The following is a 26,832-nucleotide window of genomic DNA, read 5'->3' as shown; positions in this document are numbered from 1 at the left end:
GGCTCAGTCATTAGTTTGTTTTTTTCTATCCACATAAATAATTTAGCAAGATATTCCAAAGTTTCGCAGGTCTCAGGGGTTTTTATACTGTGGAACTGTCACTTCATTGAGTCTAGAATTCCAGGGCCCCCACCTGTTAAATGTCAACAGGATCCACCAACTGCTGAGACAAGTCAGAAAAAAAAAAACCGGCTACAATTTTCTAAAATGACCCCTATTAAGGGCAAGGATCCTCCAAAACAGGTGGTAACTGACCAGAGACCCTGGCCCCCTGCACCAGGTTAAGTAGTAGGGATTGCTGGCCGGAAGCCTGGGTCCAGGGGAATGGCCAGGCTGCTGCGAGGTCTGCACACACGCAGCCCTGCACACACACAGCCCCCCCCACACGCAGCCCCCCGCACACACACACAGCCCCCGCACACACACACAGCACCCCCACACACGCAGCCCCCCGCACATACACAGCCCCCCGCACACACACAGCCCCCCCGCACACACACACAGCACCCCCACACACGCAGCCCCCCGCACACACACAGCCCCCCGCACACACACACAGCCCAGCGCGCACACACAGCCCCGCACGCACACACAGCCCCCCGCGCACACACAGCCCCGCACACACACACACAGCCCCCCGCACCCACACACAGCACCCCCACACACGCAGCCCCCCGCACACACACACAGCCCCCCCACACACGCATCCCCGCGCACACACACACAGCCCCCCGCACACACACGCAGCCCCCCGCACACACACAGCCCCCCCGCACACACACGCAGCCCCCCGCACACACACGCAGCCCCCCGCACACACACACAGCCCCCCCCACACACGCAGCCCCCCGCACACACACGCAGCCCCCCGCACACACACGCAGCCCCCCGCACACACACGCAGCCCCCCGCACACACACAGCCCCCCCGCACACACACGCAGCCCCCCGCACACACACGCAGCCCCCCCGCACACACACACACAGCCCCCCACACACACGCAGCCCCCCGCACACACACGCAGCCCCCCGCACACACACGCAGCCCCCCGCACACACACAGCCCCCCCGCACACACACAGCCCCCCCGCACACACACGCAGCCCCCCGCACACACACGCAGCCCCCCGCACACACGCAGCCCCCCCGCACACACACACACAGCACCCCTGCCAGGGCCCGAGAGCCGTGCACAGACAAGGCGCCTCCCCCGCACAGGGCATCACCACCTCCAGCCCAGCGAAGTCAAGTGTAAGGGAATAAAAAGCAGCTTTCCTCACAGAACAGGATGGATGCTGTGTCTCTGCATGTGCTAAAGTGAAAGTGAAGTCACTCAGTCGTGTCCGACTCTTTGTGACCCCATGGACTGCAGCCTACCAGGCTTCTCTGCCCATGAGATTCTCCAGGCAAGAATACTGGAGTGGGTTGCCATTTCCCTCTCCAGGGGATCTTCCCGACCCAGAGATTGAACCCGAGTCTCCCTCATTGCATGCCGATGCTTTACCCTCTGAGCCACCATGAGCTCAAATAACAATGATCCACGTGGTGTGTCACATGTATGTCTCAAGTACTGTTTCTTAAAATAGGAAACCTTTCTTAAAAACATCACAATATAAGCACTGCCCCCCAAACAGGGGAAAGGCACTGCCGGCCCCGAGCCCCCACGGGCAGGCACCGCACCCAGCACAGGTCCCTGAGGCCCACAGGCAGAGGTGACGAGGCAACTCCCCAGGTCAACCATTCTCAAGTGACAGCAGTCCCTGTCCAAACCCCTCACCCTGCCCACCAGCCCCTACAGACTCCAACGCACCATACACAGTGCTTCCTCAGAAACCGGCAGTTCTTATCTTAGCGAAGATTTTACAAGAGACGATAAAACGTAACAACCTAAATTTACATCCTCAATCTGCCCCTTCTAGACTTGTCTACTTGTCCTAGGGGTCAGTACTGGTACTCTTGACCCATCTTTTTCATTTTGAAGGTGTAACTAATTACCACATTATTTAATATAAAAGCTACCTTTCGGAGAGATTTTAGAAAACTTAGTACCAGGTCCAAATCAGTATGTATTATGTTACAACTGTAAACGTAAAAACCTTAGCCATGACCCTATTAATCTGTAGAGACCTGTGACTTTTTCATTTAAAATAATTCTTTGCTAGGCAAGGGCAGAGATCCAACTGCTCCCATTTATAGAAATGAGCCGGCACTCAGCCTGGGTGGCCAGACCTCTCACCAGGATGTCCCGGGACAGGACTGACCACTCGAGGAGCCCCGCCTAAAGCTAATTACACATCCCCAGCCGCCCAGGAAGTGGGCGTGTCCCCCACAGGTATCAGGAGATCACCAAAGGAAAACAGAGGGCCACCCCACCTTCCACACGCGGCAGATCAAACACTATGTAAAAGTCAAACCACAGCTCTTAAAAATGGAAAGTATCCTGGAGGCCACATATAGGAAATCCCACATGCAGCGTGTCCCCTCGCCACCCCCGCCAGAAAGTGGAGGGTGCTGACCACCAAGTCAGGAGGCAAGGCACTGCTTACTCAACAGTCACTGAACATGTATTTTTTGCCAAGACGAGCCAAACACCAGTTCCCTGGGAAGTGTCGTGGTCTGGGTGCGGGTTGGAAAAGAATTTCCAGACATGAGACACAGTGAGAGGGAAATGAAGTTTATTAGAGTGGGAGATGCTGCTAGAACAGCAGGGGCTCAAGGGAGAATCGACGTTAAACAGCGGTCCTTAATCCACTTTTATACCCAGGGTACAGGGAGTGGGACAGGGGTCTTTCGAGTCATTTGCTGATTGGATGAGGCGTGTATACTGGCTGGGGGAAGAGTAGGGCAGACACCTTCTCCCTGGGGGCTAGGAGGGGAGTCAGGTGATACTGTTCCATGAACAGTCACAACATGGGGGAGAGCAGGACAGTAAGGGTCTGGTTTTCCTGTTCCTGCATTCCAAGACCCTCTTGGGTTTATCTGCTCTTTCCTTCGGTCACCACAGGAAGCATGTGAAACAAGGCATAAATAAATACATGGACATCCTAAGCTGATTAAGACACAAATACCTACTTTTCCCTGGTAAAGCGTCTGCCTACAAGGCAGGAGACCCAGGTTCAACCCCTGGGTCAGGAAGATTTCCTGGAGAAGGAAATGGCAACCCACTCCAGTACTCTTGCCTGGAAAATCCCATGGACGGAGGAGCCTGGTGGGCTACAGTCCATGGTGTCACAAAGAGGCAGACACGACTTCACTTTCACCTACTTTTCAGGGGCTCACAGTCCAGGGGAAGAATGAGGTGCCTAAGTGAACACGTGCCCACCCTTTACAAATCCCACTGAAACCCTGAAGTCTGTACATGTACAAGCTGAGGAGGGAGCAGGGAGGGAGGTACAGGGCAGAGGTGGCGACCGCATGGGCCCCCTGCAGACCTGAGTCTCATCAGAACAGAGAAGGGCGCCGCCCTGACTGGAGTCCTTCCTACAGAGAAACCTGGGGCCTCGCAGGGCAGGGGCTCGGGGCTGGAAGGGCCTGGCCCCCCCCCCCCCCCCAGAGCTCCGTTCCTGCGGCCCAAATCTGAGCTCCACGCTCAGAAGCGCCCTCAGCCCACAGCTCGCCCAGGACCTGAGGGCCGGCACATGCTTCCCTCATCGGCCACACCCCCACGTCCCAGACGCTAGAAGGACCCAGTCTGCAAGCACAGAGTCCGGCCTGCTCCTGCCTTCCCCTTCCAGATGCTGGGCCTCACTTAACTTAAGAAAAAGCCCTGCTTGGCCAAGAGCCACCAGAGGCTCAGACTCAGTTCATGATCACCTAATATTACAAGGTCCTTTCACACAAACTCCTGCCAAGTTGCTTTCCTTTTTTCCCCCAATAACATTTCAGTATGAATATTTCCAAACACACAGACATGCTGAAGACACTGAGCAGCAAACACCCCACCATCCTCCTTTTCACAGCTGTGTAATTTATATTCTGAAAAAGATTCACACTTGTATCTGTTAAAACTATCATTTGGTCAAATTCAGCTGAAGGTCCAGCCTTTGAGATGTTTTGAAATTCTGACTTTGACTTGAAACCCATTAGTTCTCCCTGTAAAAAGTGCTGTTTTCAATCTAAGTAATTTGTCCCATCAGGATCCTCACCTAAAATAAAAAGAGGCTGAATTTTAAGGAATCTTGACGGTTACCTCCTGACTCCAAAATCCTTCTACTGCTGCTACTGCTAAGTCACCTCAGTCGTGTCCAACTCTGTGCGACCCTATAGATGGCAGCCCAGCAGGCTCCGCTGTCCCTGGGATTCTCCAGGCAAGAACACTGGAGTGGGCTGCCATTTCCTTCTCCAATGCATGAAAGTGAAAAGTGAAAGTGAAGTCGCTCAGTCGTGTCCGACTCTTAGCGACCCCATGGACTGCAGCCTACCAGGCTCCTCCGTCCGTGGGATTTTCCAGGCAAGAGCACTGGAGTGGGGTGCCATTGCCTTCTCCGCCAAAATCCTTCTAATTTAATGCAATTCTCGCAACTGATGACGATGTTACAGGTAGAGAACAAAACAGTGATAAGGTTATGAATGAATAACACAGATGATGAATCACAGACCGCCCCCCCCGCCCCCCACCCCGGGGCCTCAAAACAGCACACAGCACTGGACTTCCAGCTGGGTTCACACTCCGGCTGTTTCCTCTCCTATAGAGAAGAGTTGATAAAACCTAATTTACAGAGTTACTATACAAGATAACATGTGCAGACCAAGAAAGAGAACAAAAACCCCACCACACTTGTTCTAGAAGTTATTTCACCAGGGCTCAAAGGTCAGAAAAGTGCAGCAAGAACCCAGGATCGGGATGAGCAATTTTTCTCAGTGATTCAGAAACTCCACCCTCCCCAACCATCCACCCATAGCAAACACACTAACCAAGTTTCAGAAATCATGCCAAAAAGGACCAGGAGAATTTACCTCTCCTCCCTGAGAGGACTGTCCAGGACTGTCCTGCAAACCATGAGGGAGCTCTGAGGCCATCCCTGGCGAGAGGCAACGCCAGGCCCTGGCACGGTGCTGGGGAGGATCCCGAGTGGTGGCCACAGGGGCCAGCCGGCCTCCCACGGGGAGCCACACCAGGACCCTGAGCCCTCAGCACTTCTTCCTTGGAACGTCTCTGTGCCCCTCCTAGTCCCCTCCGGATAGAACCATTCTCCCCTGTTACCCTCAGTGCACTGGTATTTACAACGATTTAAATGGAACCGCAGGGACCTCCCTGCGGTCCAGTGGTTAAGACTCTGCACTTTCACTGCAGGGGGCCTGTGTTGGTCCTTGGTCGGGGGACTGAGGTCTCACAGGCTGCATGGCTCAGCAAAGAAAAGTGGAATTGTTACTTAATTGATAGTTTCTATTGATTTGTTTATTTAGGCCACACTTCGAGGCTCACAGGTTCCTAGCTCCCCGACCAGGGATCGAACCCATGCTCCCAGAAGCAGGAGCATGGAGTCCTGACCGCTGAACCACCAGGGAGTCCCTAAAAAAGATCATTTTTTAAATCCATTGTGTTATTTAAAAAAAAAAGTATTGGGAGATTTTCCTGATGGTTCAGTTGGTAAAGAATCTACCTGCAATACAGGACACAGGAGATGTGGGTTTGATCCCTGGGTCGGGAAGACCCCTTGGAGAAGGAATGGCAACCCACTCCAGTATTATTGCCTGGAGGGCCAAGTCCATGGGCTCGCAAGAGTCAGACATGACTTAGTGACCAAACCACCACCATTGGGCGACTGCCCCACCTGCGGTGTCTGATCAAATCCGTATCCTGACGCAGGCAGGTCAGCCCCCTGAAATCTCAGTCTCCTCATACATACAATGGGGTGGTAATACTACTACCCACCTGATACGGATTTGAGGAGGATGAAATGAAATAATGAACCCCCATGCTTAGCAGGGTGGCCCACAGCAAGGATGGCACAAATGTGAGCTGTCATAATTCATAACAACACACTGCCTGCCCCAAGTATGACTAACGCCTTATTAAAACAACAGCAGCAACTCAAAGGGCTCTCTGTCAGAGAAACCCTTCATCAGGAATGACTAAAGATTAGTTTTACTCACTACTTCATTAAATTATACACTGTGGCACATAGATGTCAACAAACACCACTTGCTTCTGGTTCTTTCCCACTGAAAATTACACATCAGGAAACACTGTCAGCGCACGGTGGGAGGCTCCCTGGAAGGTGAGCAGGAGACGCGGGCTGAGGCCTCAGGCCCGCCTGCACAGCCCTGGGAAAGTCAGGCTGACTCTGGGGGCCTTGTTGGTAAGGCCGGGAGGATGGATTAGGAGCACTGGAAATTCAAACATCCCATCTCATAATTCATACCCTTAGAACCAGCAGTCAGAACCATTTAAAAGAAAATAAGGAAACTGCTTTGGCGTTGAAATTATGGTGTTTGGTATTAGCTATGGTATTTTTATGTTATATGTTGATAACACTCCACTAAAATTCAAAAAAAGGTTTCAATCCAAGCAATCTAAATACATTTATCTCTCTTACTTCACAAACTCCATATGCAAAATGTAGGAATGTTAAAATTTTAAATTAAGAAAAGAGACTTAAAACACTAAGAAGGAATCACTGTCAAGGGAAAATGGAAATTTAGCAAAGTAAATTGAAGTCTGTGAGCAAATGTTGCTAAATGGATCAAAACAAATAACCAATTGATAAAATCATGAGTACTACACAATCAAACAAAATGTTGAAAAGAAATTCAATTAGAAATGTTTTAATTAAATAAATCATAATGCAACAGACTTTCTATTCTGAATTCAACATATACATTTTTAAAATCTTTCTTACTGTGAATTCTAACACACAATCAGAAAGTGCATTTAAAGATGTACATGAAAAAAAAAAAAACAGACTTGGAGGGACTTCCCTGGTAGCCCAGCGGGTACGACTCCGAGGCCTCAGCAGTCGAGGCCGCGGGCTCAGCAGTGCTGGCGCAGGCTCTCAAGTGCAGGCGTGACGTACGGGCTTAGCTGCTTCACAGCACGTGGAATCTTCTCAGACCGGGGATCAAACCCGTGTCCCCTGCACTGGTGGGTGGATTTTGATCCACTGAGCCACCAGGGAAGTTCCTTCAAGTCCATTTTTAATAGAAGCAAAAGTTGCCATTTACTGTTATATAAGTTTGGCTTCCCAGGTGGCGCTAGTGGTAAAGAACCTGCTTGCCAATGCAGAAGACATAAGAGATGCGGGTTTGATCCCTGAGTCAGAAAGATCCCCTGGAGAAGGAAATGGCAGCCCACTCCAGTCTTCTTGCCTGGAGAATCCCATGGACAGAGGAGCCTGGCGGGCTACAGTCCATGGGGTCTCAAGAGTTGGACTCGACTGAAGCGAGTGAGCACGAACGTTACATAAATTACAGGTGCATAGCACCGTGATCCACAGTATTTAAAGGCTATGTTGCTGCCGCTCAGTCGCTTCAGCCATCATGTTAGTGTTCGACTCTTTGCAACCCCACGTTATCATAAACGGAAAGATTTACAAGACAGAGAGAACAAACCAGTGACTGGCAGTGGGGAGAGGGAAGGGGAAGGGTAGAGAAAATGAAATTGTCTCATTTTTAAGACAGATTTTGTTGCCTAAAATCAGGGTGTGACCATCGACGAACGTGCACATTTCACAAGGTGCTCTTCCTGCTCCCAGAAACCAGCGACGCCAACTCTGGCCCTAAGGAAAGGCGGCCTTCCCGCGGACCTCGTCCACCTCCAGCGCCGAGCCCCAGCGCGCACTCCCCTCCAAACGCCGTCCTGGCCACAGAGGGAGGGAAAGGAGAGAGCAGCCCCTCTCCCACTTCCACCCCTGCCCCTCCCAGCCACCTCGTCTCTGACTGGCCACGCTGGCTGGGAGGGGTCTGGGGGCTAATCCACAGGACCACGTGCCCAAGTGGACGCTGAAGCCGGCCAGAAGGGGGCGAGGGCAGGCAAAGCCAACACCGCTCCACAGGGAAGGCCGGAGAGAAGTCAGATGTCACTGGAATGAGATAAAAGGTGGAGTAGGAGACAAGGATGAAGAACATTTCAAAAATGCGGCTTTGTGAAGGGCAGAGAGTCAGCCGGTAACGAGGCGGGTGAGACGCTTTGCTGGTGTTGCTGCTGTTTAAAGCCCAGCGCAGGCTGCCGGGGGAGGGCTGTGCTGCCCAGAGCAGCACATTTGATGAGACGCCGCCCTAGTGCCTGGGAAAGAAGAAACCGAGGCCAGAGTGGTAGGTAAGCAGTCTGCCCGGAGTCTGAGCTCTTTTCACTGAACTACAACTACTGACGGACAGGATGCTAGGAAAAGGAGCTAACCACCAGCAGCAAAAACCCAAAAGCGCGGGTCCGTTTCTCTTTGCTCTGGCCACAGAAAAAGTCACTCACACTGACGCACGATGTCTACTGTTCTGCAGGGTTTAACACAAGGGAATATCGGGAACAACTCGAAGCTCCTTGCATGTTTCAAACTTAGAACTGTGAGTCCTCTCCTTCTTACTGCTTCGCAAAGAATAATAAAAACAACAAACAAACCCTAATCTTATACTAAGACCTCTTCAGATCCATTTCTGGAGGCCTTCTCTTTTTTTAATACAAGCTGCTAAAAGACCGTTAAACTACTGCCAATACTTAACATTCCAGATAAGTGACAAGGCTGGAAAAAGACAGCCTAAAAGAATTTCTGGCTATAGTACACAAATGATTTCTCCAGATTTAGTCCAAAACAAATCAGTTCCCAAAGTTCAAACTCCCAGAATGCAAGAAATTTTGAGTCTCCTCTCCCTGCTCAGCCAAGGTTTTTGAATATTTACAAAAAGAAAATGTTTATTCATGACCCTTTCAAACCATGGCTTTATGCTCAGACTTTTGGCAGGCAGTTACAAAATTGCACAATACTGTATTCATAAAATTAACTGTTGGCCATACTTTTAATTAAAAATACCAATTTGATATATTTGAACATTTTTAACTCCGAAATACAGAAAGAAACATTCTTTGTAATTCACTAATTATTCAAATGTAACAATAAACTTAAAAACAAGCTAAAAATTTTAGATTTGAGAAATGTTTTGCTAATGGCACAAAGACAGTCTTTCCAAATTAAATTAAAATAGATTAGAACTTGAGTTCAGTTTAATAAAAATGAAATCTTTTTTCAGTAAGTATTTCGCTGATTAGATAAAATGAAAATTCATAAAAAACAGAAAGGATTACTTTTTTCTTTGTCCACGGAGGGTAAGGTAGCGGTCACCACATGGGCAGTTCTGGCCTCCAGGGAACATTCAGCACTGTCAGGAGACATTTTTGGTTGTCACAGTTGGGATGCTGCTAAACACCCTACAATTCAAGGACACGCCTCACCCCAAAAATCAACAGCGTCAAGGCTGAAAAACTTTGGCACGAAAAGATTGGTTTAAACCCAGGAGGGAAGGGAGCTGTTGGTCTCTGTGCAGCAGACCATAAATAGGGTCTCATCTGCACAGACATCCTGTTGAGCTGAGAAAGCCAACCCAACAGAACTGGCTGGAAGAACAGGGAACAATTATGACACAGGCCAGTTACACTCCTGATTTCCAACCACATTTTCTGGGAAAGGACAGCCACTCGGAGGCGGCTCTCCCTGATCTCCCAGAATGAGATGTGAGCAGCCGCAGGGGCTCGTGCTGACCTGTGCCTCCTCTGGTCTCCTCGCTTGCTGCCCGGCAGACCCACTGCCCCAGACGGACGGTAAAAAGCCACTAGGTCCAGTCCCCGGACACCTCACCACGAGAGGGAAGAAGGCAGGGGACTAAACCCTGAGGGCCCTCTGCCTGCAGGGCGCTGCGCCAGGGATTCCACACACAGCAGGTCGCCTCCCCACCCTCACGGAGGCTGGCGTCCAGGGCAGGGCGGGGGCAGCACTGACCAGGCTCCCCAATGGGGCGTCTTCCTCGGTCTCGGGTGTGGCCGCGGTGAGACGCCGGACCCCGGTGGAGACAAGCACCAGCCCCCAAGACAGGTGGTGGCCCACACGACCCTTGTCTCCGAGCCCACCCCTCCTGCCAGCCCTGCTCCAGCTTCTACGTCAGGAAAGCAGCACAGCCTGGAGACCCCCTCTCTGCCCCAGCACTCCATGCCACAGCCGCCTCTCAGGTGGGACAGCCCCTCCGGGCGGGCCCACTGCCCTGCACACCTCAGGCCAAAGCCCCCGCCCGGGGTCACCTACCCAGGCCGCGGCCATGCTCCTTCCAGCACCCACGCTGCGTCCCCGCCCTGAGCCCCGTCTTCCCGCCTGAGACGCTGGCTCCAGCGCTGGGACCACAGCACACCTCACTGCACACCATCCCAGCAACCTTTGGGATGCACTTGGACTAAAAAGTATTCGCTCTTTACCCACAATGTAAGTGCAGTGGGTGTCCTGTAGCTCCCCTGGCAACCCTGAGCCGGGCACACAGGCTTGCCAACAGGGACGGAGGGGCGGTCAGCCAGTCCTCCACAGAGCACCGGACCCAGAGCTCCGAGGCCATGCGCCGGGGCCCCTCCAAGGCCCTGAAACGGGACCCGGGGCTGGGCCCGGCGCCCGCTTTGCACATGGCCCTCCCGCAGGCCCGTTATCCCCTAAGTCCAGGGTCCACCAGGTGAGAAGTTCCCCCACCTTCGAAGCAATCTCAGACGACAAGCGCAGCCCAGAAGACCCGGATGGCAGGAAGGCGAGCCTTCCGGCACCGTCAACACGAGGGCAGCCGTGGGCAAGCTCCTCCCGGCCCCACACAGGAGGTGAGGCAGGGCCAGTGCTAAGCTCATCTTGTAAGGACCACACAGAGAGAGGGCGAGGACCTTAAGGGCCCAACCCGCCGCTGGAAGGACCTGCGTGGCAGGGGAGAGCCTGGAAGCGCCCTCCAGACCCCTGTGACACAGGGCACGGCTGGTCACCACATCCTGCAACCGCGGGAAGGACTCTGCTCACGCGCTTATCAGAGGCAGGATGAGGATGCCAGAGGGAAAAAGAGGAAAGCCGAGGTGAGCACTGCCCTCTGAGATCCAAGTGTCACGGTGCAGACTTCTTGTGAAAACGCTGAGACGCACCATATAGCTCAATCCCACCGCTGTTGCCAACTGAGGATCACGCTGTTTGTCTTTACTGCCTGAGTAACGACTACAGGTCCAAACACCAAACTCAATCACGTATTAGAAATTCAATAAGACACAACCAATCGTGTTTCAAGAAAACAGAACACGTGAAATGAATCTTTCTTCTTAATACGTCATTCTAATTCTTAACAAGTAAAACTTGAGAACAATGTTACGTGATTTAGCAGACTCTGGGCTCCTAGAAACAGATATCACAGGTAAGAGACACCCCTACAAAGGGCACGGCAGCTCACCCCAAACTCAAGCTGATGGGAGGGTCTTCAGATTCGATTCCTTCAATACTATTTCTTAGATTCAAAACATTTCCCCCAAATGACCAAATCTTGTCTCTGAGAACACTGCCTATCTAACCTGCTTTACTGTAAATGAGTAATTCAACTATTTCAGCTTTAAAAAACAATCATCCCTTCTAAGGACTTCAGCACACAGGAGAGACTAGTGGAGAGAACTTGGACCGCTCAGGTGGAGCCGGGGTTCAAGGGCCAGCTGCACCACGTACTAGCTACACGACTCTGGACACACGACTCACGTCCAGGAGTCACTTCTCGCACCTCTGGTGGAGGCCGCGAGTCCAAATGGTGCGCTGCACAGACTTCCTTCCTGCCCCACAGAGGCAAATTCCCTCATCCTGACTTCTTACTTCCTCTTTCCAAACAGCCGTTTTCAAACTTCAAAAGGTCCAGAAGGCAGGAAGAGCACTAGTGAGTGAAAGTTATCCAGCACCAGATTCTGAGGCTGATCATCAGCGGGGCCCCTACGCCAGCCCACGGCTGGGCCCTCCCCTCAGCAGGGCTCCCACTGCACGCGGGGCCCACTGGGCCTCGAGGTCACCGGCAGACACCAGGTGAACGGGGGCTTCCCGCGCTATGCTGGGCTAGCGAGACCCTCGGACAGGCACAGCGCTCCAGCTCTGGGGGCCCCAGGGAACAGTGGGGGAACGTCACCTGCTTTCATGAGCATCACAGGGAACGTTTCGCAGGGGAATTCACCGGGCTCATTTTCTCACTGGCCTGTTCCTGAGGGAATCTCCTTTTCAGGGCATCCGCCCATCCATCCCTTCCAGCCTCAGTCACCTGAAACATCCCCGGTTCACTTCTGATGACGCAGCAGGGCAAACATGTCTAAGCTCCAGGCTCCCAACAAGGTAGACAAAAGACAAAACAGTAACTGCTGTGCACAAATTAATCAGCTGCTTGAGAGGTAACAGGCCTTTTCCCCTTGACCTCACTATGCTCTGAAGCTTCACCTGCAAAGTAGTTCAGGGAAGGATAACCCTTCTCGGAAGTCACTCTGTGGCCCTCGATACAGACGTGGCCGCGGCTGACCATCCTCTCCCCACCTGCAGGACGCCTTGGCCAGACAAACACAGCGCCTACGCAATCGGCAATCAGGTGCGACGAGGAGTGAAACAGCACAGGGACCTTGGGGGTTAGTTCTGAGGATAATAAACCCGGGGTGAGAGAGGAAACCCTGCGTTAGCCGTCCAGCAGAGACTCTCACACAGTAAATCCCCCGCCTTCAATTTTTATTTCCAGCTTAAAAAAAAAAATCCCTACAGAAACAGCATTGGAAAAAAATGATAAATTCCAAATTCATACCTTACTGTCACTTTATTTAAAACATGGAAGGAGTGAAGATAGACTGCATACGTGAGAAAAATGAACCAAAGTCATCAGTAACTACTATCAGATGACCGTCCCGTATTCAAAACTTGCCTCTGAGGGGCTTCAGGGAGAAGTGTGCAAGATGAGACTCGGAAGAGGAGAGGGGCCCTGCCAAGTGCTCAGGAGCAGAAGCAGGCAGAGGGAGGCCGGGCGGACCCGTGAGGCCGGGGCACCGCGGTCAGCCCCCCACCCGCCGACCTACCACACCCGGCAGATGGCCTTCGTCACCAGGTGCCCCTTCGGTTCTCACACGCGGAGCTGAATGTCAGTGGGACTGTGACTACCATTTACCAGGGGACCTGCCAAAGCAGCACAAAATAAACCCAGGGCTCTCTCCACGTAAAAGCTCTTCAAACAATTCAATCACAAGAGAGCCACGCCCAACCTCGTCTTCGGTTCTCCAGGCCGAATGGCACTGTGGCTCCTTCAACCACATGGCAGACGCATTCCAGTTGAAAAGCAGCGGCTTACAGTGAAAAGAACACAGGAAACTGGGGCTCAAATTCAAGCGTGGCCCCTAGTTAACTCTGTATCCTTAACCCTGTTTCCTCGTTTATAAAATAAGGAAAATAACAGTCATGCTAACTACTTTACAAAGTGTTGTGAGAGGACCCTATGTAACGAAAGGGACACGTGAAATGTATGGTTTTTCAACCATGCTGCCACGGAGGCTCACTAGACTCCACAGTACTAATAACCTAAACCTCATGAATCTTATGAATTAACTTAGTTTTATAAATAAAGTGCTGGAACCCAACCCCACTAAACACACGTGTGGTGGGGGTGGGAAGGAGGGGCAGGGGCAGGAGAGGAGGGGAGGGGAGGAAGACCCTGCACAGTGAGACAGCGCCCGGGTTGGCATTTATGTTACACCAGACCTTCAGACCTTCAGAAACATCACCTCAGCATAAACTGGCAGGCCGTGTTCTGTTTTGTTGCTTTGTCAAAATACAAGGCACATTAGTAACTGAACTGCCCCCAAAAACTTCTAAGGGATAATATTTTATTTCTTAGAGTGACATTCTGATTATTCATAGATGACCAGCATCCCATGATGATGGAGCTGGCCTGTCACCTGGATGGGTAACATGAAGGGTGAGTAACTGTGCATCTAAATGTGCATTTCTAACTTCATTTCAAAGTCAAATAAAAAAAACAAAATCGGAACCAAAACGTTTATTTTAACTGCGTAACCCCTAGGGCCAACACAGAAGGATTAGTGCCCAGCTAGAAGTCAGGATTAGGCCCAGCTAGGCTGCATGTCAATACAAAGCTGCCCTCGCTGGAGGGAATGCCCTCCAGGCCTAACCATTTCAGATGATCCAAGCTGTTTTCCCTAGGCATCACCATGAGTAATTTAAAGGAGGCTTTACTGGAGGGACAGCCTCAATAATTCACAGGGCAACACAGAGCAACATATTAAATACAGGAAGTTCAGCAAGAAAACGAGACTGGGCTGGGCTGGGCAGTTTTGCCACGTCCCCCAAAAGTCCTCTCAGCGGCACCCATCAGAAAACGCCCCCACACCCTTCACCTGGCTCCTGGGGAGGGGTGTCTATTACTCAGCACCAGGGTAAGAGGTTCAGTTCAGTTCAGTCACTCAGTCATGTCCGACTCTTTGCGACCCCATGGACTGCAGCACGCCAGGCCTCCCTGTCCATCACCAACTCCCGGAGCTTACCCAAACTCATGTCCATTGAGTCGGTGATGCCACCCAACCATCTCATCCTCTGTGGTCCCCTTCTCCTCCTGCCCTCAATCTTCCCAGCATCAGGGTCTTTTCTAATGAGTCAGCTCTTCACATAGGTGGCCAAAGTATTGGAGTAAGAGGACTTGGATGCAATTCACAAATGTGCTAACTCGGTCACCAAGGACTCCAACACTGACCAACTCGTTGGTTGATCTCCCAGAACTCTTCAGCCACATTAACCAGTCGGGCCTTTTATTTTCTCCTGTTTTTTATTTTACGAAAATGTTTCTACCTTCTCCTTAAAGAAACCTGCAACAACATTTAGGGCCGTCTAGCCTTGGTACCCAGAGAAGGCAATGGCAACCCACTCTAGTACTCTTGCCTGGAAAATCCCATGGACGGAGGAGCCTGGTGGGCTGCAGTTAATGGGGTCGCGAAGAGCCGGACACGACTGAAGCGACTTAGCAGCAGCAGCCTTGGTACCTCATATGCGCTCCTCAGAAAGCTGCCACAGACTAGACTGCCCTGGTAAAACCCTAGGCTATGCTACCTGTTTATTTCTTGATGTCCCACCCCCACCCCTACTAGAAAGTAAACTCTAAGAGCACAGGACATCTTGTTTTATTGCCTCCGAGCCTAAATCGGTGCCTGATACATAGCAGCCTCTTACTATCTGCTGAACTGAATCAATACACAGTATATTTACACTACGGAATATTATCAATACTATGAAGCCATTCATCACTCATAATGAGTCAGAATTCTGGTACGAGCTAATTTAATAGAATTTCCAGAAGTATCGAGTGAGTGAGAAAAACAAAAAGCAGAAGGACCAGAAACATCCCATGTTTTTAAATGTATCCCCTGAACACCCACACATTGATAGGAAGTGCAGCACTTAGAATGTGACATGCTGCTGGAGGAGCTGCAAAATGGAGCAGCTGTGGAAAACAGTTGGTGATGATTCTAAAGGCTTAACGTTGCAACGATATGACCCAGCGATTCCACTCCTAGGTACACATCTAAGACAACAGAATACATCTGTCCACACAAAACTCTGTACATGGATGCTCATAGCAGCATTGTCCGTAACGGCCAGAAGTGGAATAAACCAGGGCTGCCCTGAGGATCCAGCGTATGTTAAGCCTCTGAGCCTCCAACGCAGGGCGTGCGGGTCCTACTCTCGGCTGGGGAACTTAGAGCCTGCAAACCTCACAGTGCAGCCAAACAACGAATAAAAAGGAAGGAACCAGGGTTGGAAACTCCAGCAGATAACGTGTAACACGAGAGACGAGGCACACCTGAGTAAGCGTAACGTGATGGGTCTGCAGAAAACGCCGACGCCAGAGAGAGAGAGAACACGCAGCCGGGACAGAAGGCTGAAGACTGACCTGAACTGTGGGGCTCCCTGGCGTCCAGTGGTTAGGACTTGGCGCTCTTACTGCTGGGGGCCCAGGTTCAATCTGTGGTCAGGGAACGAAGATCTGGCAAGCTGTGAGGCCAGGGAAAGACTGAGACAAACCCATCAAGGTTTGTTTTTTTTTAAAGTAAGCAAGAAGAAAACTCAGTATCTCCTGCTCAAGAACTCTTGGGCCGGTGAGCAGAACCAACCATGACCAGGAGATGCTTCCAGGGAAAGAAAGGAGTGGGACTCGGGACACTGGCGTCTCCTCCGTGGGAGGAAAAGGGCACCTCACGGGAGAAACGAGCCCAGCTGTGACTGCGGTGGGAAAAGCAGCTCTAACAAACCGCCTCAGGACTTCCTGGGGACAAGGTGTCCCGGGAAAATGGCTGAGTTGGGACTTTCTCCAAGAACAAGAGAAGGAAGAGAGGAAGAAAGGGACAACTTTCATTTTTAACAAGTATTTCTTGACAAATTTTAACCCTGTTGCCAGTTTCTTTGCCTGTTTTCTAAACTTAATCTGGATCTCTTTTTTTTGGTAGAAACTCAGTTCTTTTGAAAAGGAGTGCAATATGGGTTTTTTGGTTTCTTTTTTTTTAAGAGACAAAGTATTTTTTCCTCTTTAACATTCCTGTTTTCCCCAGGCTATATGCAAAGACAAACTTGAAATTTGACATCTTCATGTCCTAAAACTTGACCATTCAACAACATCAAATTTAAACAAATCACAAGGCGGAAGGTACACAAGTGAAGATGATGCCACCTGGTTTCTGGCTGATGAAACAGACATTCCAGAGTCTCCTCTGTCAAGAAGTTAGATTTGAATGAGACACTAAGACACAATTAAACGGACTCTGCAAGTTGGCGTTCGTGGCTGGGAGGTGTCGCAGGGCTGGCAAGGCCAGTGGACCTCCTGAGGAGCAGGGGCTAAGTGAGCCCCGTCCTCGGGGCCGGGCCTGAGGGGACTCTGCACCCTGCTCTGTGTCAGACACCGGGGCCAAACCCTAAGGCGAGGGGGCTGGACCAAGAGCTCAACAAGGCTCGGGAGGAGAGGTCTAAACAGAGGCGGGGGCAGGGAGGCAGCGTGGTTAGTGACACCGAGCTACAGCCAGGCAGATCTGATTGTGAAGACCGGCGGGGGTTGGGGGGGCACTGAAGGATTTTAAACTGTGCCGGCGAGGGGCAGTAACTCTGAGCAGATTATCATTTTACAAAGACAGGCAGGAACAAACCTCAGGATTTAACCAAAAAAATAAAGACAGGACGACAATGAGGACATGAGGAAGGGTCAGGAAAAACACATCTGCCCTCTTTTCTTGCGGACAAATGTCCTTTACAGAGTTACCACGTTATCCTCTGAAACTGGGGCACTCAGAGGTGAGTGAGAGCAGTCCGTCCTCCAAGGCGAAAATGAGTATTTCAAGAATTAGAGATTATAATATTTTGAGACACTTTAAAAATCCATGTCTGATACACATTATACATTGCAGTTTTGTAAGTACAAAAAAAAATTTGCAATAACTCTAAATCTTTTAAGTTTTTAAATCTTTAAAAATTTTTAAGATTCCATGGACACAAAGGCCATCTGTCACACACCCACTTTGAAGCAGAGGAGGCCCGCCGCTTCCCCCGTCAGCAGAGCCTCATTCCGTGATGGTCTGATGGCCGTGGTGCTTCACAGCAGAAGACTGGGGCCACAACACTGAAAGATTTCCCAGCGGACCGAGAATCCCCACAGGGGTTCTTTACCTCAGCAGCCCGTCTATTCACTCCTAACAATTCCAACCACCAGGAGGAATTCCCCTGCCTGGGCTTACACACACACCCACAAATATCCTGACATTTCTATCTGGTAGAAAATGTGATCAGAACAGAAGTATCTTGAATACATAACAGAGCCTTCTTAGCTGCCTGTGGATTGTGACAAATGAAGTACCACAAAGTAAACTCATATCTGCTCTTAGAAAGTAATCTATATTTTAATCTTCTTAGCAGCAAAAGCCCCAGGAACTTTTTCCTAAACTCCCTTACTGCAATAGCAAAACAATAGATTCCAGGTTCTCTTTTTTTCTAAAAATATCTTATTGTGATAAGGAAACAAACTTTGTAGTTGCCATTTACAATGCCATATACCACCATTTACTATCATCATCATATCATAAAAGATGCTTTAACGTCAAGAAAATGACATTTTTAGAAAGAACAGCCTTTTAGTTGAATAAATTTAGTTTTACAAAAAATTCTCTATATTGTCCTTGTTTTTTAATACACCGAAGCCCACTCAACGCTTCGTTTCACGGCCTGACCAAGAGTCTCAGGTTTGTTCACACTGGCTTTACGACACCACCTCTCCCATCTTTAAGGAAGGACCACAGTGTCATGGAACTGGTGAGAAGGCCCAATTCCACCTCTGGCTGAGGAGACTAGGTAGGCAAGGAGCCACTGAACATTAACACGGACACCTCAAGCTGAGCCCTTCCATCTCCACTTCCAAATCCCACCTTCACACATGGGGAATGAAGCCCAGAAGGGAAAACTGACTTGCCCAAAGCCACAAAGACAATTTATCTCGCCTACTGACACCCTATCACTTTTCCTCTACTGCATAATAACTCTGCATAAGTGAGCCACGTGATTTAAAGATGTGTATGCTTATACACCAAGTCTTAATGTATTATGAAACCCAACCCTGATAATTATTTTAAACCAAAGCAGTATTATCATCTGAGTCATCTGAAATACGGGCTTCCCAGGTGGCGCTAGTGGCAAAGAATCCTCTTGCCTATGTAGGAGACGGGGGTTCTATCCCTGGGTCGGGAAGATCCCCTGGAGTAAGAAATGGCAACCCACGCCAGTATTCTTGCCCAGAAAATTCCACGGACAGAGGAGCCTGGCGGGCTGCAGCCCACGGGGTCGTGAAGAGTCAGACACAACTGACCACACACACACGCATCTGACATACAAGAGGTACTGGGTCAAGTCAGCTATAAAGAGAACCTCTGCCTCAGAGAAATCCCACCTCAAGAGGACACAAGGCAGATACACACCCCCAAAAGTTAAAACAGAAATTCTGATACAGGCCTCACCTTAACCACAACCGCTGTAATCACTTCCACTCACTATGATGCAGAACTGGACACTCAGGTATCTGGACTGTTGCCAAGGTGCGCAGTGACAAAGCTTTACCATGGCACAATATTCACTGTCTTACTGAAAATGAATGTCAGGAAAATGCCTACATACCAAGAATGCTCACAGGCAATTAAAGAGCGTCCTCCAGCTGTCTCAAGTTGAGTCTTTAACGACTGCTTGGAGTGCAGTCAACCAAAGGAGGAAAGCAGACAGCTTCGCAGAGGAAAAATTAGTGGCCCAGCTCTCTCTCTATAAGAAATAAAAAACATCTTACCCAGGTCAATACCTCACTTCTCACACCGTACACCCTTCATCTATGTCTTTATTTGATAAGCTACTCATATGGTACTTAAGTCTGCTGGTATCTACCAAGCCCCCAGGCTCTGATTTCATCTCAAGATGCAGCTCCCGGGGTGAAAGCAAACATTATCTGTAGTTTCTCACATCTCCTGCAAATTTACGAAACATTATCAATGTCTGGAGATGCCTTAAAAAAAAAAAAAAAAAAAAAGACATTTCCCCCATAATCGATACAGGACGACGAATTTATGGGAATTTCCCTCGGGTCCTCGCGTGCTTGCCGGCGAATTACCAAGGGTATCGGCAAACCCAGATTCTCTTGCGTTTGACTGATCACAGGGATTCCTCCTTGGTTTTGTTAAGCAGGCCGAAACTGTGTGGACACTGATTTCTTTTTCCCAAGTCATCTATCTCCAGGGGAGCTGCCCAGAGCCCAACTCTGATGTCTTCAGCGTGAACCACCGAGGCCATACAGTGACCGGATTGCGGGAAATGCAAAGATACCCTCGGCAACAACGCAAGAGTGTTCACGTTCAACCGGAGGCAATGAACCGGGTTTGCAGAATTAAGGACCCTCCGCCCGCCCCGGGCTGACCCCGCCAGCAAAGAGCGGGGCGCAGGTGGAGGGTGGGGGGGAGCGGCCGGCGGAAACGGAGCCCGCGGGAGGCCCGGGGCCAGGGAGCCAGCCCGGGGCTGGGGGTCGGGCGGCCAGAGCACCGCCGGCCGGGGGCTGTGGAGCGGTGGCCCCGGCCGCTCCTGGGGCGCGAGGGGAGGGCGCCGGCGGGCGCGCGCGCGCGCGCGCGGAGCCGGCCCGGCCCCGGGCGGCCGGGGCGGGGGGCTGCCGGCCCCGGCGGCCTCGCGGGCGGCTCGGGGGCCCGGGAGCGGCCGGCGCAGGCGCGCGCCGGGCCGGGGGGCCCGGGAGGGGACGGCGCAGGCGCGGGCCGCCGGGGTCCGCGGGGCCGCCGGGGCCGGGCCGCGCGGGCGGCGCAGAGGGGAAGAGGCGCGCCGGCCGTCGCTCGCGCCGAGGGGGCCCGGAGCAGGCTCTTACCGCGCGCCGCCGCCGCCTCGCTCGCTCGCTGGCTCCGCGGGCTGGGGCCGGGCGGCGAGCTCGCCCCGTGGCGCGGCCCGAATCCGTTGAGTCCGGCCTCAGGGCGGCAGCCAACCCCGCGGCGCCGTCCGCCCGGCCCGGCCCGGCCCAACCTCCCTCACGGCGCCCCCGCCCCCGGGCCCGCCTCTTGCCCGTCCCCCCACGGCCGCTGAGGACTGCGCAGGCGCGGCGCGGGCCCCGCCCACACGCGCCGCTGCGCAGGCGCCGGCCGCCCTGCCCCGTTCGCGTCCCCCCGCCCTCCGGCCCGGAATCGCGCAGGCGCCGTACCACCTGACGGGCCTCGGGCAGGCACTGCGCATGCGTCAGGCTTCCCGCGGGCGCTCAGGTGGTGGATGCTCCTGGCGGGTGTCCCGAGCGTGGCCGAGTGATATGTTAGCGCTCCTCCCATCCCGTCCCAAGGCTCGGCTTAGCCCAGAGGTCCAGCCTTCTTGCAGCACGTTTATCTACAGCGTGCCAGGGACAGTGCTGGGCTTGAGCTGGACAGTGGTGAGAAAAACACAGAAGCCCCGCCCTCCCGGTACTCCCCGGAGGTCTTGGAAGAGATAGGGTGCAGGTTTTAAAATAAGCACGACATTAACCGTTCTAAGTCTAGACAATTTCTTTGTCTGCCCATATCATTTTTACAGTTATATTTTTGCAGGAAAGTGTTCATGTTTTCTAAACCATTGGCGTAAAGTTGTTCACGTAATTCTCTGGTGGCTTTTATTCATATAAATCTTTCTTCCTTTTTGCTTCTGAATAAATTTCTAATACATTCACATGTTTAAAAGTTAAGAAAGCGCCTTCTCCACCCCAACTCCCTTGCTGTAGTTCCTCTTCCCAGCTGCAACTAAATACAGTGAGTTTCTTGATATCCTCCTAAAAAATTTTATGAATATAAGCAAATATCCAAAATAACCTGACTGGTTCTTTCGATTCTCTTTTAATATATACCACAAATGGTAGTCTACTATGGGCTTCCCTGATGGCCTACTATACATGATGATCTGTACCTTTCTAAAAAAATCAGAATAGACAGGATGGTTTAATAGCCTGGAGATAATTCAACATGTGTGTAGGACTTGAGTCATGGTCCTCATCACCAGACAGCCTGGGTTTAAATCCTGGCTTCCTCACTTTCTAACCATTTGTCTTTGCGTTTCAGTTTCTTAATCTACAAAATGGGAGCTGTTACGGGTTTTGGGGATTAAGTGGGATAATGCATGAAGGGAGCTTGGCATGATGCCCAGCAGCCAGCAAATGCCTGGTGACTGTGAAGGGCATTCATGTTGCATCCGTTTTGGCCTTTACAGTTCAAACAGGTCTCAACATCATTTAGATCCTAACGCCAGCCCTGTAAGAATTGCACAGAGGACGAGACACTCTAATATAAAAGACTAATATAGTATATTAGACACTGTAATATAAAAGTACGCAAAATAAATATACGACTCAATGAAATACAAAAAACCTGAAGGTCAGGAAAAAGAACTTGAGCTGTTTGCCAAGTCTCCCCTCTCGCTTGCCAACACCGCAACTTCCCCAAGGGTCACCACATTCTGACCTCTAACTCAGGATGAATATGGGCTGATTTTGAACTTTAAACAAGTGGAATTCTATTGTATTGATTTCCAAGAGCCACAGTAAGAAGTTACCACAACCTGGGTGGCTTACAACTAAGGCAACATATCATTTCACAGTCCTGGAGGCGCTAAGTCCAACCCCTAGGCGTCAGCAGCTCTGAGTCTCCTTGGAAGGCCCTTGTCTCTTCTGCCTTCTGCCAGCTGCCTGCATTTCTTGATGCTCCTTCGCTTGTCGCTGCTCCATTGCAATCTCTGCTTTGGTCTATGGTCTCTGCTGTGTTTGTGTGAAACCTGCCTTTGATTCTTACATAAGAACACTGATGATGGTGTTTAGGGCCCAGCCAGATAGTCCAGGATAAGCCCCCCATCTCATGACCCTTTATCTATCACATCTTCAAAGACCCAAATAAGCTAACATTTACAGGTCCCAGGGAAGCACCGGATATCTTCAAGGGGCGGTATTCAGCCTGTAGCAAGTATCCGTCTGTGCCACCCTCTTTCATTCAACATAAAGTCTGCAAGATGCATCCATCTTGTTGCATGCATCTGTGGCATGCAAAATGAATATCACTACACTGTATGAATTTACCATACCGTGGTTTATCTATTCTATTGATGGACATTTGGGTTGTCTCCAGTTGTGAGCTATTTGTGGAATGAAAACTGGGTTAAGCAAAAAAACATTCCTGGTGTCGCCAATGGGAACCTATATGCATCCTTGGTACACACCCTTCTAGGTTATCTGATTCTGAATTCTGGAGAGCTCTGGACCTTATGGGCTTCCCTGGTGGCTCAGGTGGTAAAGAATCTGCCTGCAGTGCAGGAGATCTGGGTTTGATCCCTGAGTCCAGAAGATACCCTGGAGAAGGGAATGGCTACCAAATCGAATATTCTTGCCTGGAGAATTCCATGGGCAGAGGAGCCTGGAGGGCTGCAGTCCTTGGGGTTGCAAAGCATCAGACAGGACTGAGCCACTCACATTTTCTCACTTTTTCACTTCCTGGGGCTTATATTGTCTTTGAGCTCTTTTGCAATATAGTAGAAGATTGATAGCAAATGCAAATAATTCTTGTCCTGGGACAACCCTCCCCCACAGTGGAAAAACCAGTTTTGCCTCCAAGTTCATTTCAACATTTCTATTCTGTGAATGTGTCTGACCTTGGAGTTCTCCTTTCAACTGATGGTTACATCTTGCTGGTTTCTTCACTTAATGAATGAGTTCAGTAGACTCTTTGATATATGTTTATTTTATATTTGTATAAGAGTCACGATTTTACTTTAAAAAAAAAATTACCCTTTAACATTAGGAATCAAGTTCCCATGAACCTTCTGATACGCACCAAATTACTTTTCATGAGCCAAAACCACGAAGCTAGATTTTCTGCTGTGGAAATTCCAAAATAAAAGGGGCTGCTGACATTTCCTGAGTAGCTATCAGGTCTGCACACCTGTGCAGGGGCTGGGTGGGCGTGAGAGATGGCTTTGACCAAGTCCCTAGCCTCCAACAGCCTTCTCTGGATAGGCAGCCATGTAACTTGGTCCGGAATCAGGTGAGATGGGGCTCAGGTGTCCTGGAGGCATCAGCAGGATTCCAGGAGGAGATGGCATTTGAAGAGGATCTGAGGCAGAGAGCATTTCCTCACTAGACCTCAAACTTGGCTTCTGTATTGTGGACAGAAGCTGGTCCCTGCAGCTTTGGGACCTGGAAGTGACATGCGGTGAGATCGTCTTCAGGAAGACTGGCCTCGTGGCGTGTGCAGGATGGGGAGGGAGACCCTGAGAGTCTGGATACCTGGAGAAGCCGGGAGGCCTGGCATGGCGCTGGGGTCAGGGGAGAGGTCACAGGTCTGCGGGTGGGGCGCACAGACCTGGCCAGACTTCACCCCAGTCTGTGGCTGGGCCTCACCCTACCTTGTTCCCTCCTGCTCCTCGGCTGATCAGGAGTAGAGGGGGCAGAAAGAGCAGGCGACTTGGACAGCTGCTGGCCAGGAGCAAGAGGTGTCCAGAACATCTGTCACCATCGAGCCCCTCCCAGGGCCCAGCCTCCACCTCCCCCGACCACTGAGTGGCGGGATCTGGGACGCTGTGATGACCAGCCTCAGAGGCAGACGTTGCCCCCTGGTCAGGCCCTGCCGGCCCTGCAGTTTTTGCTGCGATGGGTGGAGCTCTGCAACCTGGAACCCCCTTGAGCCCTGTGCCTCTGGTTTCCCACTGACCAACTCGGTTCCCCCAGACGCCCACCCTCAGCCCCGCCCGCCCTACTCGGGCCCAGCTGTTCCGTCTGCTCCACAGCTGGAGGAGCCAAATAGGGAGGGCCCACAGGCCAAGTTTTCATCAGAAAACAGGTGTCCCCAGCAGTTAGCAAATCGTTAGCTCCTAGCACACCAGGACAGCAAGCCCAGGATTCCGCACGTGCCTCTCTAGGAGCCAGGGGTGCTCCACATCCCAGGAAACATGCAGCTGTCAGCAGAGTGAAGAGGTGTCTGCAGACCGAGACGGGCTGCCCGGCCTCCGCAGCTGCAGTGTTGGCCCTGGAAGGAACTCAGGTACCCGGCAGCCACGCTCTGAAGCCTGGCCGGGAGGGGTGGGGGGCAGTCCAAAGGAGACACGGGGGGGACACTGACTCAGGACAAGGTGGCCACCCTTCCTCATGGCCCACAGAGATCAGAGATCGTGAAACCCTCTTAGGGACTTCCCTGGTGGTCCAGCGGGTAAGACTCCATGTTCCCAGCGCAGGGGCCGAGTTTGATCCCTGCTCAGGGAACTAGATCCCCCATGCTGCAACGGGAGGTCCTCCACGTGGCAGCGAAGATATCCCATGTGCTCCCACTGAGACCCGGGGCAGCCAGAAAAAGAAAGAGGGCCCTTACTTCACTCAGGGAGGCTGATGCCAGCAAGATGGGGGCCTGTGTAACAGCTCTGCTGGCCCCCAGGCTTGAGCCCAAACTCTGGCCAGGATGGCTGTGTGACCTCGAGCGTGGCCCTCAACCTCTCTGCGCCTCCAGTTTTCTCTGAAGAATACCAGTATTCCCACACCGGTCATGGATGCTGGAGAACTGAACAATAGGTCCCCACCTCAATAAGCTCTGCCTGCACACCATGCTTCTCTGCACACGCAGTCACACGGCTAGTAAACAGTAATGTTTGCGGCCCTGGAGACTTAGCGCGAGCGTCCCAAGGACAGGGCCTGGCACACGCCAGGGCTCCGGAAATGCTTCCTTTATGTCAGCAAACCTGGAAACCTCAGCAGTGGCCACAGGACTGGAAAAGGTCAGTTTTCATTCCAATCCCGAAGAAAGGCAGTGCCAAAGAATGCTCAAACTACCGCACAATTGCACTCATCTCACACGCCAGTAAAGTAATGCTCAAAATTCTCCAAGCCAGGCTTTAGCAGTACACGAACCGAGAACTTCCAGATGTTCAAGCTGGATTTAGAAAAGGCAGAGGAACCAGAGATTAAATTGCCAACATCCGCTGGATCATCGAAAAAGCAAGAGAGTCCCAGAAAAACATCTACTTTTGCTTTGCTGACTGTGCCAAAGCCTTTGACTGTGTGGCTCACAACAAACTGTGGAAAATTCTTAAAGAGATGGGAATACCGGACCATCTGATCTGCCTCCTGAGAAATTTGTATGCAGGTCAAGAAGCAATAGTTAGAACTGGACATGGAATGACAGACTGGTTCCAAATTGGGAAAGGAGCACGTCAGCTGTATACTGTCACCCTGCTTATTTAACTTATATGCAGAGTACATCATGAGAAACGCTGGGCTGGAAGAAGCACAAGCTGGAATCAAGATTGCCGCGAGAAATATCAATAACCTCAGATATGCAGATGACACCACCCTTATGGCAGAAAGCAAAGAAGAACTAAAGAGCCTCTTGATGAAGGTGAAAGAGGAGAGTGAAAAAGTTGGCTTAAAGCTCAACGTTCAGAAAACTAAGATCATGGCATCCAGTCCCATAACTTCATGGCAAATAGATGGGGAAACAATGGAAATAGTGAGAGATTTTATTTTGGGGGCTCCACTCCAAAATCACTGCAGATAGTGACTGCAGCCATGAAATTAAAAGACACTTGCTTGCTTCTTGGAAGAAAAGCTATGACCAACCTGGACAGCATATTAAAAAGCAGAGACATTACCAACTTGTCAAGTCTATGGTTTTTCCAGTAGTTATGTATGGATGTGAGAGTTGGACTATAAAGAAAGCTGAGCACCCAAGAATTGATGCTTTTGAACTGGTGGTGTTGGAGAAGACTCTTGAGAGTCCCTTGGACTGCAAGGAGATCCAACCAGTCCATCCTAAAGGAAATCAGCCTTGAATATTCATTGGAAGGACTGATGCTGAAGCTGAAGCTCCAATCCTTTGGCCGCCTGATGCAAAGAACCGACTCATTGGAAAAGACCCTGATGCTGGGAAAGATTGAAGGCGGGAGGAGAAGGGGATGACAGAGGATGAGATGGTTGGATGGCATCACCGACTTGATGGACATGGGTTTGAGTAAGCTCCGGGGGTTGGTGGTGGACAGGGAAGCCTGGTGTGCTGCAGTCCATGGGGTGGCAAAGAGTCGGACATGACTGAGTGACTGAACTGATTGTCTCTTAGCTCTGGGTCCCTGTCCACAGAAAGCACTCACCGTGGTCCAGCCTCCTGGTTCCACCTCCACGAGGAACTCCTGAGAAACTGCGACATGAAAGAGGGGGAGGGATATTGAGCCGGATGAGGGGATTCCGTTGAAACGTGCCTGAGACGCCACTCATGCTCCTCCGCCGTGCCCGTGTCTGATTAAATCCTGATTCTACAGGCGAGCAGGGGACTCCC

The 26,832-nt window shown here is 51.2% G+C and overlaps 1 protein-coding gene across 14 annotated transcripts in view; it reads right to left on the bottom strand.

The window, feature by feature from the left end:
• The window catches only part of SPECC1L (sperm antigen with calponin homology and coiled-coil domains 1 like), an 85,290-nt gene extending 64,744 nt beyond the window's left edge, over positions 1–20,546 (bottom strand). For 8 of the 14 annotated variants that reach the window (XM_081542159.1, XM_081542160.1, XM_081542148.1 and 5 more), the window contains exon 1: positions 20,388–20,546. Coding sequence is in view for 2 of the 14 variants with exons in the window: in XM_081542146.1 (XP_081398272.1) it covers positions 9,235–9,302 (68 nt within the window). In the remaining 12 variants the exon portion in view is untranslated. Of the gene's footprint in view, positions 1–9,234; positions 9,309–19,150; positions 19,289–19,631; positions 19,819–20,387 lie in introns of those variants that run through there. The other 6 variants (XM_081542149.1, XM_081542156.1, XM_081542154.1 and 3 more) reach the window with 3 other exon arrangements.
• Positions 20,547–26,832: the final 6,286 nt, after the last annotated feature.

Source organism: Giraffa tippelskirchi, chromosome 11 (genome assembly GCF_054371585.1).
Source record: "Giraffa tippelskirchi isolate mGirTip1 chromosome 11, T2T-mGirTip1v1.2.pri, whole genome shotgun sequence".
NCBI classification, from domain to species: domain Eukaryota; kingdom Metazoa; phylum Chordata; class Mammalia; order Artiodactyla; family Giraffidae; genus Giraffa; species Giraffa tippelskirchi.
The sequence above is the reverse complement of the archived record's forward strand: the minus strand, read 5'-3'. Positions and strand labels throughout refer to the sequence as shown.